We start from the raw sequence: 17900 nt of genomic DNA on the forward strand, positions 1-17900 counted from the left end.
TTTAGTTTCTTGTAGTGTGTGCAGTTTGTGGGGGTTTTAGGTTTTTGCTGCGGTAGAGGTATGCGTGTGTTTTGTTCTGCGTTTGGAGAGTATGCAGGATACTCCTGAGTTTTTTGAATGGTTAGTGGACAGTTGCATCAAAGGTATAGCTAACTTGAATACAGTGGCTGTATTCAAACGTTCAGCTAAATTCAGTACACTGGCTATACTGTACTTTCACAGTTGTGCCACCCCCTCACAATGTCAGCCATCACTGGTGGCCTGGTCACTACCAGTCTGTATATTGCCAGTTCAAAGGTAAAAAAACGTATACTGTTGCAAGTGCTTCTAAACAAGTTTTATTGTTCCCTACATTTATTTTGACTGCATAGGAAGGAAGAGCTAGCATTTTTTCAGTAGGGCTCGAATACTTTTAGGGAGTCATTTTGCACCAAGCGGAGTGCAAAATGAAAGCTTAAAGGCAATTCACATTGGTTTTGCGTTTCAAATGTCCGCTCCAGCAGATATTTCTGGCCTTCCAAGTTACAGGAGGGGCACAAAGAAGAGTTTACATCACAGCTTTGCTTCCCTCCTCCTTCTTGGAAGAGCCTTAAGTTTTACGTGTGCATATTTTCATTAAGGCGAAAAACCAATGGAATCCGCTTTGCATTTGCTACTGCTAAAGAGCTGGTGGATTTCAAAGGAGTCCATTAGTAAACTCTTCCATGCTTAGTGCAATTGGCAGGTGAGGTTTACACTTTTTACAAACTGGAGAGTAAAAAAGTCAAGAGTAGAGGTGATTTTGCCCAGTTTTACTCTCTGCGTTTACACTACGCTTTGTACATTTTTAAAATTACAGGGGGCCCAACAGCATGAACCTTAGTGGTATTGTAATAACAATTGTCCCTAAAGCTCCGTTTTTGATGGGACAATGCCAGCACTTCACTCAAGGAAAGTTACCTCACTGTTAGGAAAGATGATGCTTTTAGCCTAATTTATTTGGGACCCCCACCAAATTTGGTAGCTCTGTTTTTCCCCCAGACCCTTTTTGGCAAATTAAGATGGTTTTTCCTACTCTGCATGCCTATGTAAACTCACTACTTGGGACAAGTACTGGTCTGTCCCCAAGGCTTCCAGTGCATGGGGCCCCTTATAACCTTTTTCTCTAGTACTACCACCTCCATTATGGCTGAACGTGCAGGATGACCCTATCCCCACTTAGCCTTCTTGGAAGTGTATTCATCTCTTATACATGGTGTTAGTTATAGGCTATTGGCAGTGTAGCTTTATTTTTCATATATTGTACTAGTGCACTAGCTACTGTGGTTCAAGAGTTCAAGTTGGCTACTGCAATGGGCAATACAAATGCTATCCCACCAGAGAGGAAGTCTTGTTTCCTCATCATTGCCAGCAGGCCCTTGCTGGGTCACCTTGAGAGTGCTCAATGCAAGTTGCATCATCTGCCCTTCCTTCTTCATCATCGTGGAACTCTGGTCTTTACTGGGATCTCGCAGTCCAGCTGCAGGTTTCTTCTGTGATGGAGACCTGAAGTGGAGACTGGCAACGCCACCTGCCGGATCCAATCAACCCACCCAAACTCGCTCACTGCACCCATGACCCAAGCTATTTCTTCACTCCAACCTTCAGTGTGATTAGTCCCCACTAACCCTTCTCACTTGCCTGGATTCGATGGTCTTCCTAGCAGAGCTCTCCGTGGGCATGCTTGCATAGCCTTTTTGCTCCCCTCCGCCCCCGAGATTGCATACATCTCTAAAAGGTGCAAAGCCAGGCTTGGCCTTATTGCTGGTGTTGAAACCTGGAAGCAGGAATCTCATGTGGGAACCCTCTGACTTTGCACATTAGTGGCAACCCTCCTCTTTTTTGTTTCCTTCAAAACTGTATTTTCATTTTCAAGCACAATCATAGCTACATCATTTCAACGGCATGGCAAGCACGGTTTGTAATACCTTACAGTTTTGGGTGCCAGTCCAAATCATTTCCCACCAAAGACCGTAGCTGTGCGCTTAGGTAGTCCATTTTCGAATGTGCTAACAGTTCTAACTGTTACCCCCCCCCCCGTCCCTTTCCTACCCTTTTCCCAACAGGTATGATTAGGTTTTCAGCTTCCTTTGGGTATTTATTGGCTGTGGGATGCTCCATCTCCAGGCTTAGTTTTCGCAGGTTACTTCTTACTCAGGCCGTTGCTCTTTTAGTTAAGGATTGCTCTCAGTAGCACTGGTCTGAAGTGCTGGGCTTCTCGATCTTTGACAAGCTCTAGGAATGGGTCCCATATTACTAGGAATTTCTGGTACTTGCCCTCCCTCAGAGCTCCCACCTTTTCCATTGTCAGGACATTCCAGATGTTGACCCATCAGCATGCTATTATGGGGCCTTCCACGGTTTTCCACCCCTGGGCTAAGGTCATCCTTGGTGCCATTAGTAATTGGGTAATGAGTGCAGCGTTATCCCTGTCGCAGCGGATACTCCTACCTCATTTCCCAGTAATACCACCTTTGGTGTGAGTGGGAGTGGTTTCCATGTGGTCTCTTTTATGTGCCAGGAACTCCTACCAGTATATCATCGCTTTGGGCAAGGCCCACCACATATGGTCCTTTTCTTCTAGAAACCTGCAAGTACATGCTTACCAATTCCTAGAACCATATCTTCACCAACTTATTTTTGGTATTGCCTAAAAACCTCTCCTTACCCACCTGTGACTTTGATTGAATAATTGTTTCTGGGGCTAGCGCTGAAGTCAGTGTTGGCCATCTTCTTTGTGTGCCTTAGATTTTTCTAAGGCCTGTAACAGGTTTAAGCTTCGTTTCCCTCCCCACTTTCCATTCCAACAGTGTAATCTTTTGTGATAACAATGACAACTCTGTTTTCCATTAAAGATACTTGCGGTATAGCTTCTTTTTTTTTTTTACCTTGGTGGACATCATTGTACTTAGTCAAGCCTACTAGTCAGAGTCTGGTCTTCATTGGCGAAAAAACCTGCAGTCCCATTACAGGTTGGTCTCTCTAAAGCCGGAGGCGATTCAGAAAAACCCTCCATTTTGTCGAACTTGTTCGATGTAAAGATGTAAAGAAATTTAAAAAAAAATAATTCTGCTTTAGCCACATAACATCAACTGTTCCAAGTGTCAAACCTCGGCATGGTCCATGCAGGGTGCAGTCAAAAGGAGAGCACACACTCTATAGTCTGTGTTACAATTTAGTAACCTCTGCACTCCCGCACACAATAACAGGAGTATTTCCCAGGGTTGGCCTATTTGCACTGCTCTCCCCAGTCCGCCACTCCCGTGCCAGCCTGCTAGTGACGGCGACTGTGTAACGTTGCCTGTAGGCACTTATTAGCCTATGCGTTTATTAGCACTCATCAAGTCTGCACCCTTGCCAGCACATCCGCGCAGCCAGTCAGTGTCGGGTCCAGCTTTTGATGATGTGGGCTGCTGAGCGGGCACCTCCAGCAGACAAAGGTGGAGCCCTGGTGGTGATGATACTGACGACTATCGAGATCAATGTCAGAGGCAATTAAATGACACCAAAATGTATAAAGTTCTACCCTGGAATCCAACCAGAGAGATTTTGAACAATCTCAAACCTATCCTTGAAATGGCAGAAGAGAATGAATGGATAAGCGAAAAAAACAAAGATTTTTTGATTCAGAAATTTCCTCAAACACCACATCTTTATTTGCTTCCGTAAATCCACAAATCTCTTTTGAAACCTTCTGGATGACCGATTGTGGCTGCCACCCAGAGTATTCTTCAACCTTTAGGTATTTACATCGACACGATTTTGCAGCCAATCATACAGAAACATCCTACCTATATTAAAAGGTACTACAGACTTTCTGAACAGATTAGAAAACATCCAATTGGAGGAGCATGACCTCCTAGTAACCATTGATGTGAACAGCCTGTACACCTCCATCCCGCACTGTCTAGTCAAATTAGCAGTGGATTGGCTTCTATTGCAAGAAGAGATACGGAGGTCTAAAGAATGGATCATGATGTTACTTGATTTCATAGCACAGAATGCTTACTTCCAATATGAGAAACAATATTACTCACAAATTAGCGGTACGGCCATGGGGGCCACAATGGCACCCGCATACGCCAACTCTTTCATGTTGAAATTTGAAGAGGACCACATTATCAAACATCCTGTCTGGCATCAATACATATAACACTAGGGTAGATATATAGATGATATCTTCCAGGTGTGGACCGGTGCGCTAGAAACTCTCGATACATTTCTGGGATACATTAACCTGATTGATAAAAGAATTAAATTCACATATGAAATTGGTCATCCTTGTGTACATGTCCTAGATGTTCCAGTGATTCCGAAGGTACCATCATTTGATACAGAAGTTTACCATAAACCAACTGACAGAAACAATCTCCTCCATAGGATGAGTTTTCATCCAGCAGCTAGAATACAGAGTTTACCATATAGCCAGCTATTGCGCATAAAAAGAATAACTAACAGATTCCAAATGGTGTGCAGTGACAAAGTCGAAAACATTAGGTTGAATGCCAAAAATGTCGAAAACAAAGTGTCGAAAAAAAAATTCCCAATGTTTTCTTTTTTTATTTACATGTTTTTGTTGGGTTTCCGCAAGTAAAAAAAAAGGGGAACCCCCCATTTCGAACAAAAAACAAACAAAAATAGACATTCGAAAAAAGAAAAAAAAAAAAAAAGGACTTTTTTTTTCTAGACATGACTTTCGACATAATGTAATTCGAAAATATCACTATAAACCATTCCAAATATGTGCAAGAAAAGGAAGGGATGCTCAAGTTCAAAGAAAGAGGTTTTAAAGAAGAACTTCTCTGTGCTGTGGAAAAAAGCTGACGCACAAAAAAGAATCCATCTATTAAAGATGAAAGAATCAAACAACAAAGAGAATCCACTTGTCTTTGTCAGTAAATATAGGGTGCAGTCATCCAAAATTAAAAAGATAATTCTTAAATACTGGCCGATGTGGACTTGTGAAGATAAATTTGAGAATCTGTTTCAAGAAAGACCACTTTTTGCCAACCAACGGAGCAGCAAATTGAGGGACCTGTTGGTTAAAACCAAACCCAAAATGACCAAGAAATTCATGGGAATATAAACTAGGTACTTTTCCATGCATGCTGTGCAGCAACTGCAATAATATCGTAACAGGGAATACAGTTACACACCCCAGAACTGGAGAGAAGATAAAAATCAAGGACTACTCTACTTGCATGTCAGAGGGTGTTATTTACTGTATCAAGTGCCCATGTGGTCTACTCTACATCGGACAGACTGGCAGAAAAGCACGTGTGAGATGGAATGAACACAAATCGAATGTCAGGACTAACAATCAACACTCACCAGTTGCCAGACATTTTAATCAAGCCAAACATCAGATTGGACAAATGCGATCGCCAAATCCTTGAATATGGCGAATATCGGAACCAGCTCTACCGAAAGACTAGAACAATGTGAAGCACATTGGATCGAAAGACTGGACACGCCATCGCCTCAGGGGTTGAATGAAGAATTGAATCTGCATTGTTTCATATGAAAAGAGACATTAATTTGTTTATCTTTGTCCCAGTTATCATGATGGTCTAACTACAAATGCTATTATGACAGTAAGTATGTTCACAATGTAGTTATGCTGGCTGGAGTCAAGCCAGATGATATGACATGAGTGGAGTAGAGATATGAGAGCGACATCAATATTTTGATTATAGCTACTGTAAGAGTTAACAACAAAGCACTGGTAATATGTATACTACGTGTTTCATGCTCTTTTGCATGATCTAGTTACTTATGGACCAGCAGTGACCTTACATTGCTGACAATCTGTGAAATTGAGCCACTTTGCATTTAAATAATGATTGTTGAGACATACTACCCGTAAAACATTTTTTTGAACAAGTCACTCTTGGTCCAACAGCAAGTCGGTGGCATCCACAACTACATAAATCATGATGGTTGGCATCTCCTCAGCAACATTTTTGATTATCATCTAATCTTATGTAGCGGTGAGACTAATGATCGGTGCTTTCACTTTTTTGAACTATTTGATTAAGATTTTGATTGGCCACACACTGGCCCGTACCTCTTTAGTCTTTTCAATTTATTGTCCGAGATATTCTTGTTTAGATGCAAGGAGGTATCCGTCAGAGTTAATTTAACTTACAAGTTAGTTTTGGCTATAGAAGGTGTACACGCTATAGAGCACGATTGCTCTCTAGTACTACCCCACACATTGACACAAGTCTAATGCCTTTAAAAAGAGAGAATCGCCGTACACTAATGGAGGCTTGCCGCTATGGCAACGCAATGGTAGCACACTAATCAAGTCTTTTCATCATGACAACCAGCGACACAAACGTAAGGTTACGTGATCACGTAGCGTCTAGTACAAGAACGTTCCCATGGCAACGTTCGTGCTCACCCTTAACAGACCGCAGCTGAACGAAGACTGCAGCGAGTTGCACTCCTTAAACTATTATAGCGACTTGAGGTACGTCACTGTTAAATATATCATTATGTTCACATTGTCACTCTCAGTATCGGGCGTCATTACCGATATTAGTTTTTTATATCCGGCAGGCGGGTACAAACACATCCTGGTTCCGCTAACACAGGGAACAGTTACATACGTAATTTAGTTGATAAAATCCGTGGGAAAAGTCCTAATGAGAATGATAACCGCTGTCCTCTATTACAACAAAGGAAAGCATAACACTCTATGAGGTAAGAAGAATATGAACTGGATAATATTTCTGTGTAGCTATCCTCATGCAGATAATTAAGTATCACACAAATTGTATGCTTTTTCAGATAGGACTGTTGGATTGAAAACGGAACGGTGGATTGTTTCATGTAGTCAGCATGTGTTTCAGGAAGAGTAGCACACGTTCCCATATGAGTTTTGCATACACCAACACGTACGATCAGGTATGCGCAATGTGTATTTCAACCGTAATGATGTGAAATTAAATATTATAACAAACACATTTTAGCTGGATAGCTAGCAAATTATTTTGCCTACATGGCTCCATTTTAATGTTTTATAGACGGGAATTACCTTTTGATTAGTCTCTGTGAGACTATGTGGAAATGTACATGATACTGCTGGATACATATCAACTCTAGAGGCAAAGGCGCTGTTTTGTTTTATGATAATGAAAAAACCATTGTGATGAATAAGTGACAAGGACGGATACATCTGCATGTATTTAATAACTATCCTGATTTACTCTATTTAGTACGGTAACATGATGTTTTCAACACGACAGGTTTGTGTGAGTACTTTTACATTGTTTCTTTCTTGTTTGTGTTTCTTTTTTGTACTATAGAATTCGCCCTGATGAAGGACCAAGTGTGGGTCTGAAATGCATTGCTTTCTGCTTCTCCTAAATTAACGAATTTTGCTAATTAAATAAGTCACTGACAAAAGAAGTTGTATGGGATGTTTTCTTCTGAATGGTATCCTAAGCATACAGCTATTTATGAATGGCTTATCTTCATGATATGAATGAACTCAACATTTATCAGTACTTTTCACTACAATCGGCGACCCAAGGTCTGATGGAAGTTTTTTCACATCAGACATTACTGCAGTTTTCCCTTTACCCCAGTATAGTGTATACTGGTTCACTTGGTGACGCCATTAACCGCGTGTTTAAATAAACAAGCAGTTATACGAACTTTAAACAAACATAGCGGTGCCCGCTCAAACCCCCTTTTCTTACTTAATGTTATTTAACCATGACTTCAAAAGGGTCTTTTTGACCTCATAGTTCTTCAGTTGGCCTGCATGGCATTTCAAGAAAAAAAACTATCATGCCTGGCATTAGAGAGGCGTAGAGCGCAGTTTTTGGGTAAAGCAGGAGAGCAGTTAATGTGTGAGGCTGCACCCTATGATGCGAGACGCCGTCTCTTAGTGACTGCTTAGCCCAAACGACTGACTGTACAGAGTGAAAAAGCAGAGAGGTTAGGTTGTCCCATTTTGTGATTATTTAGCTTTTTCTAGGATATGCCCAGTCTCAGATAAAGAATGGATACCAGAATGATGGACGTTTGACATGGTACTTTATCCGAGGCAGGATCCTTCCCGGTACTTGCAATATAAGAAACATTAGAGCACTTGTGAATAACAAGAGACTTTGCACTGGGGATTTTATTCAGAGTGTGTGGGCGAGAAGAGGATTACAGTCACAGGACATAGTTTTGTTTTGACATCTTGACACTGGACAGACTCATTGGCTTTTTTAGTTGAGGTAGGGAAAATCCCTCCTAGAATAGGGATAGTGAGGTATTTTACAACTCCCATTTCTTTTAAATAAATGTTTGCAACCACAAACATGTCTCCTCTGCGTCGGTGCCTCATTCCTGGCTCCTCATAAGAGAAAAGCAGCAGAAAGGCAGTGACCTCCACAGCTCGTACCAAACTAGCCTCAGGGCTTCTATGCCTTATAATTGTAACTATTAACACTTCATGGTAATGGAAGTCGGCTTAGACAGTGGGACTCTACCCGCCTAAATGTATGGATTAGTGAGGATGTGGATGTCCATGCATCAGCAGCCATCATTGCGATACCACACTTGGCTGGAGTTCCTGCCAATTCAGAAAGGAGGTCCTGTCTCAATTAAGAAAAGGCTTAGAAAATTCCAAAATGTATTTTTATATTGCTAGAACTGTCATTTTAAAATCCTGACCCCCAACCCCTGGTGTATAAGAGGACTCAACCCCAACATACTCAAAGTGAGCATCAACACACACACACGCACACGCACACGCACACGTTTATTCGTTAACATTTAACTTTGTGCTCCAAAGTAACAGTGTTGCAGAAGGCGGATTTTAGAATCGCTGATAAATGTTTTACTGGCTTCATTTATTTAGCTTGCTTAAACATACTGACTAACATACATACATCGTGCAGGTTGGCTTAGTTCTGTGCTTAGTCATGCATGGCTTTATGGGGGTCAGTCTCCGATCTGCATTTAGGTTTTCGCGTCTATTGATGGGGAATGGTCTCATATTTGCGCTTAGTTGCATGCGGGTTGATTACCAGGCTGACACCTGTGCTTCTGTGCCAGACCTGGCTCAGAGCCATACTCCGCTCGTGCCAGATAATGGTGACCGGACTTCGATCTATACTTGAGGAGTCAAGTGCATTGTACTGTGAGGGTTCATGAACACACCCCTAAGCTGTACTTGGGTGTTTGGGTTGAAGATACTTGGCGCTATGTCTTCTTATGTAGACCAGTCTCATGGCTGTAGGGTTCCATGTCATTTCATCGACAGTAATTACTTTGTGGTGATTTACTACAGCCTAATTACTTTGACATTTTACTTCAAATTTGTTTATTTGGTGGGTCCCGCATACCCTTGCTTCCCCTTCATTATTACCCCTACCCAAAACCCTCCCCACCCCCTTTTTAACCCTTAACCCATATTTTTCATTTTTCGAAGTCATTTTGTAGTAAATTACCACAAAATAATTACTGTCGAGAAAGCAACGGGATACCAGTTGTAGTTGGTTCTGTGCGGGTTCTCCATCATTATCACGTGGTTATTTATTGTGATCTCGCTCGGGTCTGCGTTTGGTTATGGGCAGGCATACAATGCTTTCCCCTGTGTGAACCTGGACACTGAGGCATCGCGGCAACCAACCATATTTTGTCATTTAAAATAGTAATATAACCCGTGCGTATGCAGTCACTGATCCAACCTCAAGTTTGCCAATTGCCCAGTGCCATGACAAGTAATGTATCCTTGCCAAAAAGTTTCCTATTGGAAAGTACTGTTGGAGGCCAAACCGGCCTGTCATTGGCAGGCTTCGATGGCCAGGGCCTGCGAGTCCATCCCACTACTACCAATCTGTAAGCAAAGGGGATACAGTCAGTACAGTGAACATATATGCAGCGGGGTAAGCACTGGCATGAACAGCAGGACACGTCTTCATTGCCCTTGCCTTAACACCCACAAGATTTCCATTTTTGCCTCGGTGCTCAAACGGCACAAATGGGATCATGGAGTCTGCATTTCAACGTCCCCCAAAAGCTGCAGTGCCCCCGCCTCCACTGTGGGAGCACTGGGGCAGCAAAAAGCAACACTGCTGAGAGAGGGCCGTTAAGGCCATGCAATGGTGTGTTAACTGGACAGAATGGAAACCTGGTGTACTTTTAGGGCGCAATGAAAATGAGCGTTTCTTGAAGGAATCAGATTATATATATATTTTTTGTTGCTATGCTGAGCATTTTAATGGATTGATGTATGCATTTTCTTCCTAGGTGAAGGGGAATGAGTCCCCAACGGTTGCTGTGCTGAGAATATGCGCATGATTGAGATAATGGAAACTAGTGAGATACAGTTTGATTGAAATGGATTAAAACGAGATCTGCTTTAAAAGCTGGTGGAGTCAGTGCGTTGATATTTTGCAAATTGCCACACAGAAGAAGGCTTTCTTGTAAATATCTAAATATTTCCTTTTTAAAAAAAAAAAATATACATTTCAAAGTTGTTCAATATCTGTGAACATCATTCATTTGGTGGTAAGGAAGCGAGGGCATTCCTGGGGTCTTGGGGCTGTTCTCCCGGTTCTTTTCATGATTCATACTCCCGTTACACAAGCGTTCAACACCATTCATACACCACCACGAAAAGCGAAAATAATATGGACATTGACAATTATGTGAAGAGTTGGCCTCATGTAGCTCAACAATCATGTCCTAAATGGGCACACCAGAAAATGGAAGAGAAAAAACTGCCCAGGAAAATGTATCGCACCCTTATTTTCTGTATTTTAGCTATGTGTTCCAGGTAGTACTTTCGCATAGGAGCATGGCAAACAGAATGGAATGTGTCAAATGCATAAGAAGCATGTGTGTGTATGTGTTCAACACTGGCCTGGCTTACACAGTAATTGACATGCAATGTGGTATTCGGGTCAATTTCTACATAACCACTACAATGACCTGTTCATTCCAATGGTATTTCACTGATATTCAAAGAACTGAGGTAAATTGTTCATAAAGGTGTGGAAAAAGGACCTGGCTTTATTGTTTCTTTACTCCACGTATCTGCAGCAGTGGGTCTACTCAGAAAAAGGCAGTCTTCTAGCACTTGACGATAGCCTGCTCCGAGAACAATGGTCGCCGTAAGCCCCACTTATGTTGACAAGGGTGAGGATTAGTTGCACAATCTCCAGTTAGGAGCAGTGTCCTTCAGTGTATTCACGGAGGGGATAGTCACACTAACTCACATGGTCATCTCTGCCAGTTCGTTTGAATAATGGTGAAATAACATTTGTAAGAAAATGATCACTGTGGCTTTGTAGAAATGATGCCCGATTACTACTTTATATGCCAATTGCTAGCCAAGTCAGACCCCTGTTGTGCCCTGAGGCTCCGAAACACTTTTACACACTTAGTATTTATGTATGCGCAGCTATGTTTCTTATGAATCAAAGATTTTTTGGGAACCAACAAATATCAATTCAGCACCACGAGTATTTACAAAAACCTATGTTTCTTAAGCATTTAAACACATTCCTTTCTGTTTGCTACCTGAAGCTCCTACTTAAGGGAACAATAAATGTTCGATACAACAACTAAACAGTGGTGAGTGCAGACTCCTGTACTCTGGGATCGCTGGTTTCTCTTCTGTGATAGTCTGGTAGTCTGGAAAGATCTTTGTTCTGATCAAGTGCAGCAAAGTAACAAACAAGAAATGCTCCGGGCGAGCGCAGGAAACAGAATCGACTTTTTTTCTCCAATCAGGACATTAGAAACTGCTCATGATGGGCTGCAAAATGAAAATTGGCAATGATCTGCTGGGCATAATGTACTTTGATACACTGGCACAATGTAAACTGGCAATGATGCGATAGATGGGGTCTAGTATACGCATATAAAATACAGAGGGAATAGTAGTTACCCGTCTACATATCTGGTGCTTTATGGCAGCATTGCTGCTTTGATACAGAACTAGAGCAACTGCTTCAGATTTTAAACGGGCTCCAAGATGCAATGCCACAGTGAATCTGCAGGAACTTACTAGACATGCAGGCAACAATTTTCCTGACGCTGTGAGCCTTCATTGCTTCCACAATATTGTTGGTCCCCTCCGACATCATCGTGGTGGGACCTGAAAGCAAAAACAATTAGGTCAGTTCATAGGATGAGGAGGGCAGGAATGAAGTGACAGAATTAGTCTTAAAAGCCACGTGATACTACCCCCTCAACGCACGTTTTTATCAGAATATCACACGTTCCAAGGGCGCACAGAAGACTGAAGGCTTTTTAACCAAAACATAGTAATTTAACACAAAATGTATACTTAAACATTGTTGTGTTAATTACACGTCAATGGGATCTTTTGAAGTCATGACGTGTACTGGAGTGAGAATGAAAGTCACAGGTTTGTTAGGCTGTGGCGTCAGGTCACTCTGCTCTACTCCCTTGATGCGGTTGTGTTTTCACCAACCAAAGCATTATAGCAAGCAGGTTTTCCACCTTAAGCAAGGGAACGCCTTGAAGATCACCATCACCCACCTCTGCCCGTGCACACAGAAGACTATTTGTGGTACATAAAGCATATTGGTATGGTTTTCGGAGAGGAGCAAGCACAAGGTACACTTTAAGGGATATCCACTCCACTCCGATCCGATGACTATGGCACTGGCTAGGGGACAGCCCACCTCGCTTCTACTCCCATCTCAGGTAACCTTCCCCCTGGTGTCCAGCTGCACCTTGTGTGGGCTACAGCTGATCAGCAAGCCCATGTGGGGTACAGATAGGCACCAGAGAAATCAAGTAGGATCTTCCAGGGGTTCACACAGGCATTTATGAGGTCTCCTAGCATTGGCCAGGGTTGGGACCTTAAGTGGCATTTAATGGACCCTGAACTGAAACCCTAAATTACTCCAGGCAGAGTGCACTACTCATGCCTGCACCACTATCCTGCTGCTATCAGATGGCCCAGCCCTAGACGTCCTGTACCAGACAGGCCGGAAGATGCGCTGTCCGGGGCCACGTGCTTGCTGCTGGCCAGAGAAAAGTATGCCCGGTGTAATGTCAGAAATCCACACCTGTAACATTGCAATTGGTAGGAAAATTTGACAGCATTGGTAATGTTGGTAATGTCACATTTTTCTGTCAGAAAATCCTACAGGTAGAAAAATTTGACGGTATAGGATATGTTGACATCAATGGCCATGTAATATTCTCCCACCCATGAGAACATCCTTCCATCTGGAAACTGTACTGAAAACTCAAGGGGTACATAAAAGCGACAGTATATACCACCATTTCAAAAAGGAAAAGAAAATCCCCTTCAAGATACAATACAGTCAAAAAGGACACCCCAGCAATCACAGAGACTAATCCTACTCAGACCGGAGGCCGCCGTCTTTTTCCGCTATGGTTTCAGGAGGTTTATAAACAAGCAGCCAGATACATGACGGCAAAGCCGTGCTTGATGAAGCACCCATCCTCTGTGTCACATCTGTTTGAGAAGCTTCAGCGCTCGTTTATCAAATATTTGATGTTCTAGCCATGCCTGGAACAGCAGTGAGACAAATTCAGAGACTTGCAATCGCCCATGTAGTGTTTGTAAGAGATTCACTGTTCACTGGAACAAGACAGGAAGGAAATGAAATGGGGTTTGTAATAACCATGTACAATTTCACCATATCCGACTGGAATGCTAAACCCCCAAAACTAGATTTCCAGTAACTAATCCCCATACACCTGCCACTCCCACCACAACGGTAATAGGTCAATTCCATCATTTACTTCTATATGGAGGAGTCGGGCCTATCAGTACTTCCGACACCACAACTTGATTTGGATTAAATGCAGCTGCAACCTTACTCGTAAAGGGGGCCGAATGTGCAGGAAAGGTCTGTGCCTTAGATGATGGGGGCCATGACCTCTCCTTCACCTTGCTGGCTTAGCTCAAAACCATCTGGCAAAGGCCCGCAAGTACAACCTTATAGGATAGTCCTGCTCGACCCACGTACCACAGTCCCGCAATCTTAACTTGTTGCCCAACGGAGAGCATACCAAGCTCCACACTAGGGCCGGCAAAGTTGGCCCATCTGGCACATCCTACTCTACCTGGTTGCGTCACAATGAACTACGCTTGAGCAGAGCTTAATCAAAGTTAGCAGGTGGACTTTTCAGCAGCACTTTCAGCTAGTTTGACTTGCAGTGTGCTGCCAATACAAAGCTCAGTAATGCTAGATACTTTCAGCTCCTTCCCTAATGGGATTAGCTTGGCTGTGGGACAAGGGATGGCCTGTCTGCTACAAGAAGCGTTCCACGGAGGAGGAAATGGGATTTCCCATAGCCCATCATGTCCCATTCCCTCTTGTTTCACGTTCCCAAACACAGAAAATAGGCACAGATATTCAGCAGGGACAAAGGTTCTACCAGGAAAAAGTCCTCATATGCTCTCCCTGTATCCACCTCACTGCTTTATTATGCATATAGGGTCCCTTTTAAAAGAGACTTGTTGGGAACATATGTTGGGTCCTGCTGCTTATGGGGCTACTGCTCGCATGTTCCGCACCCTCTCTTGGAGCTCACCCGCTATTGGGAGAAACACAAATACAGAGGTGTCGCTGGTGAGCACAGGCCCTCCTCAAGCTTGGAAGCTTCTTCACCAGAAAAAGGTTTAAATGCCACCCACCCAATCACCGAGAGGATACTATCGGGGTGCTGAATGACAAATGCCAGAACCAAAAGTTGGCTGTTCTGGCAGGGGCACAATACACCATTATCCGGACCAGCCTCTGCTCTGCGGTGATGGGCTCAATACAAAAGCTTATTGACATAGCCTAAAAGAGCCCAGGGTTCTGCAGTAAGAAAGAGAGAAAGAGAGAAAGACACCCCCCCCCCAAGAGTAAGACCAGAGGGAGAAGGAGCACAAGATCAAGGTTGGAGGAAGGAAGAGGAGGCACTGTCCCAGATGGTTGTTCCTGAGGCAGATTGGGAAGCATACTAGGAGCTGTGTACGTGGTCCTGGAGATATTGAGAAACTCTGGCAATTGCAAAGGTTTTAAGCAAAACGATAGCTCCGGAGGTAGACAATAGGCTGAAGGGCAACAATATTACAGCCTGACAAAACCCCAAAGCAGGTGGACGAAATATCTGTTGATAGGAGCACATTGAAGGTATTTATTTGGCTGAAACGGGCAACCTGTGGCCTAGAGGGCTACACCTGAACTATCCTAAACAGTGTGGAGGAAATACTCGCTGGTAGGAGTGTGTTAAAGGTATTGCTTTTGGCCCAGACTGCAGCTGCAAGGAGAAAACACATAGACCAAACAATTACCGTAAGCAGGGGCAAGCATACATGTTGGGAAGTGTGCCAAAAAGCAAGTAGGTTGCTATATTCGTAGGGCAAAGACTGCCAGGAAGTCAGCAGGGCAACATATCACTAGGAATGCGAGAAGGAACAAGCACAAAAACTGTAATAGGTTAGGGAAGAGTAGTGCTCCCCTAGTTGGTCCCTTGAGACATGTTATATATTACTCCAGCCCAACACAATTCATACTGTTCCCAGAGAAAAAGCTCATGTTTTGTTGTACAATAATCGGTTTCTCATAGGAGTTCAGCCAAATACCATCCAAGCAAAGTTAATAATCAATTTTTCAACTTGAAAATTATGACACGCATGTGTTCAGTTGATCTTATGCCACGGATATCGCAGGGCGAGAGCAACATCCTGCCATCCTGGCGTTCATGCCACTGGGGGCAGAGATGACCACTTGATCCCTAGGTTAGCTGCTCCCATGCATGACAACTCTCCCAACCAGGTCAGGCATCTGTGCTCTGGGGGATAGATCTCATCACGAACCCTGCCTGCCCGTTTTCTACCTCGGGAAGATGAATCCTCAGATGTTAGGTATCTGCTTTTACCCAGATTCCAATGCAATGGTCCCAAATAACTAAAGAGAGGGGGCCCATGTGCGTTCGATGATTCATATAACCCTTGGAATCCAGATGGCCAGTAGAACACTGGGCATGGGGGCATTAAGTATCAAACAAACAGAAAGATGATCATTTGGGTTGCTAGTGGCCCAAGCACAATTCTATTTTGCCACCCACTCATTAGCAAATGGGGTAATACCACTTTTAAAGAATTTTGAAACCACAAGAAATCCTTTGCATCCACCTCACATTTCCTGACCTTAGAATCATCCCTTGCTGAGAGTTTCGACGGTTCACCCGCATCTTTGGATAGAAATAGTTTACCAGGGGGACGCTGAAATGGTTCTGGCACGTGTACATTTTTAGTATCACTTTGCATGAAAATTGGTGGTAGGGAAATCTGTAATGAGGTGAAACACAGATCATTTATGCTTTGGACCAAATTGAGGACTAACCTGGTTACCACATAATCGGGATGCCCTTAGCGATTTCTTAACAAGGTTTGTAGGGAACAAGGTTGCATTGAGAGGTTCAAATTCAACCGATCCTCTGAAAAATATGGGTCTAGTAAATTAATAGAGTACCGACACCACGCAGACCAACTTGATAGGAGTCCTCCACCGTGGACTCCTGGGCACAGACAGGGTTGATTTTTCTGCGAGTCAGAGGTTGTTGTAGTATGGGGCCATAAAGGGATCTTCCTCTGAATAGTGATGCGTGCCGATGAAGGGAATAAAAGTACCCTGCATCAGAAGAGTCATTTTATCTAGAAAGATGGTCAGGCATTAGACAAAAGGCAAAGTCAGAAACATTCCTTCCCATATTTTAAACTGCAATGCAGTGAGGGTGTTAGGGGAGGACAGGTTTTAGAAACTTCATTTAAGGCTCCAGATTCGAATTCTAGGTAACAGTAACAGGTCTTGCACATGCACTATAGCAGAGGTCCCCTTTGTTGGAGGTCTTGCTCATGCACTATAGCAGAGGTCCCCTTTGTTGGAGGTCTTGCTCATGCACTATAGCAGAGGTCCCCTTTGTTGGAGGTGGTGTTCATGCCACTGGTCTGAACTCAGAGTATTGCAGGTGGTATACAAAGTTAGACACATCGCAAAGTGACATCAAAAGTGTATGGGCTGTTGGGCTGGAGTGCTGCCCTCTTCACATTTCCTCATTTCGCTTTACGAGTCGGCAAGAAGAAGTTTCATTGCTGCGTAACGTGGATTCTGCCTGCGAGCTACAACCTCAAGTAAATGAAGTGGATTGAGCTAGTGTTTATGTTTACCTGGTAACTTTGTTCTAACTGCTCCTGCTGCTCTCGGATAGCCGAGGAATAAGGGAGACTGATTCTCTTTTCATTGTTCTCCCTTCAGTTGCATTGATTGCAATGGTTCGTATCAACGTCACTCACTCGCTCTCCCGCTCAGCCACGCCCACCTGATTCCCGGAACTATCTTTAAATAAGCATGCATCGCAAAGTGACATCGAAAGTGTATGGGCTGTTGGGCTGAGGGGTGAGCGGTGTTTCATTCTTAACTGTATTGCTTACCTTTTAATGAGTTATATGTAAGCCGTAGTTAAAATTTGCTTAGTAAGAAAGCTAACGCCTGATATTACCAACGCTCTTGGTATAGAAACGTGTGTTCATTCACGAAGGTATGGCATCAGGGTTACGCTTTGGGCGCCTAACTGAAATGGCTACTCCTAATATAATTAACGTTGATGCTTTAATTTGCCCTGGAAATGCTGAATTCCCAGAGCTTAATGCGAGGGTCTTTACCTCCGAACCAAATGGTGATTTGTGTAGTGGCCCTTTAGCTGATTGTGTTACACCACCTAATTTACATAACGAATCTTGCAAAACCATGGCAATAGGCTCCTATGTGAACATAGGAAAACGATTTGACCCCGAGATCACTACGACTTCCAAACACTCTGAAAAGGAGATGCCATTATCAGTAATGTCCTCTGCGCCTATTTCAAAT

General features: G+C 43.2%; 1 protein-coding gene across 1 annotated transcript in view; it reads right to left on the reverse strand.

Moving 5' to 3' along the window:
• Positions 1-17900, reverse strand: part of BLVRB (biliverdin reductase B) — a 203341-nt gene that overhangs the window by 79269 nt on the left and 106172 nt on the right. Inside the window, exon 3 of the mRNA XM_069644493.1 lies at positions 12041-12130. Coding sequence (XP_069500594.1) covers positions 12041-12130 — 90 coding nt within the window. The remainder of the gene's footprint in view (positions 1-12040; positions 12131-17900) is intronic.

The sequence above is a fragment of the Ambystoma mexicanum genome, chromosome 2p (assembly GCF_040938575.1).
Source record: "Ambystoma mexicanum isolate Mex_15411 chromosome 2p, UKY_AmexF1_1, whole genome shotgun sequence".
In the NCBI taxonomy this organism is placed as follows: domain Eukaryota; kingdom Metazoa; phylum Chordata; class Amphibia; order Caudata; family Ambystomatidae; genus Ambystoma; species Ambystoma mexicanum.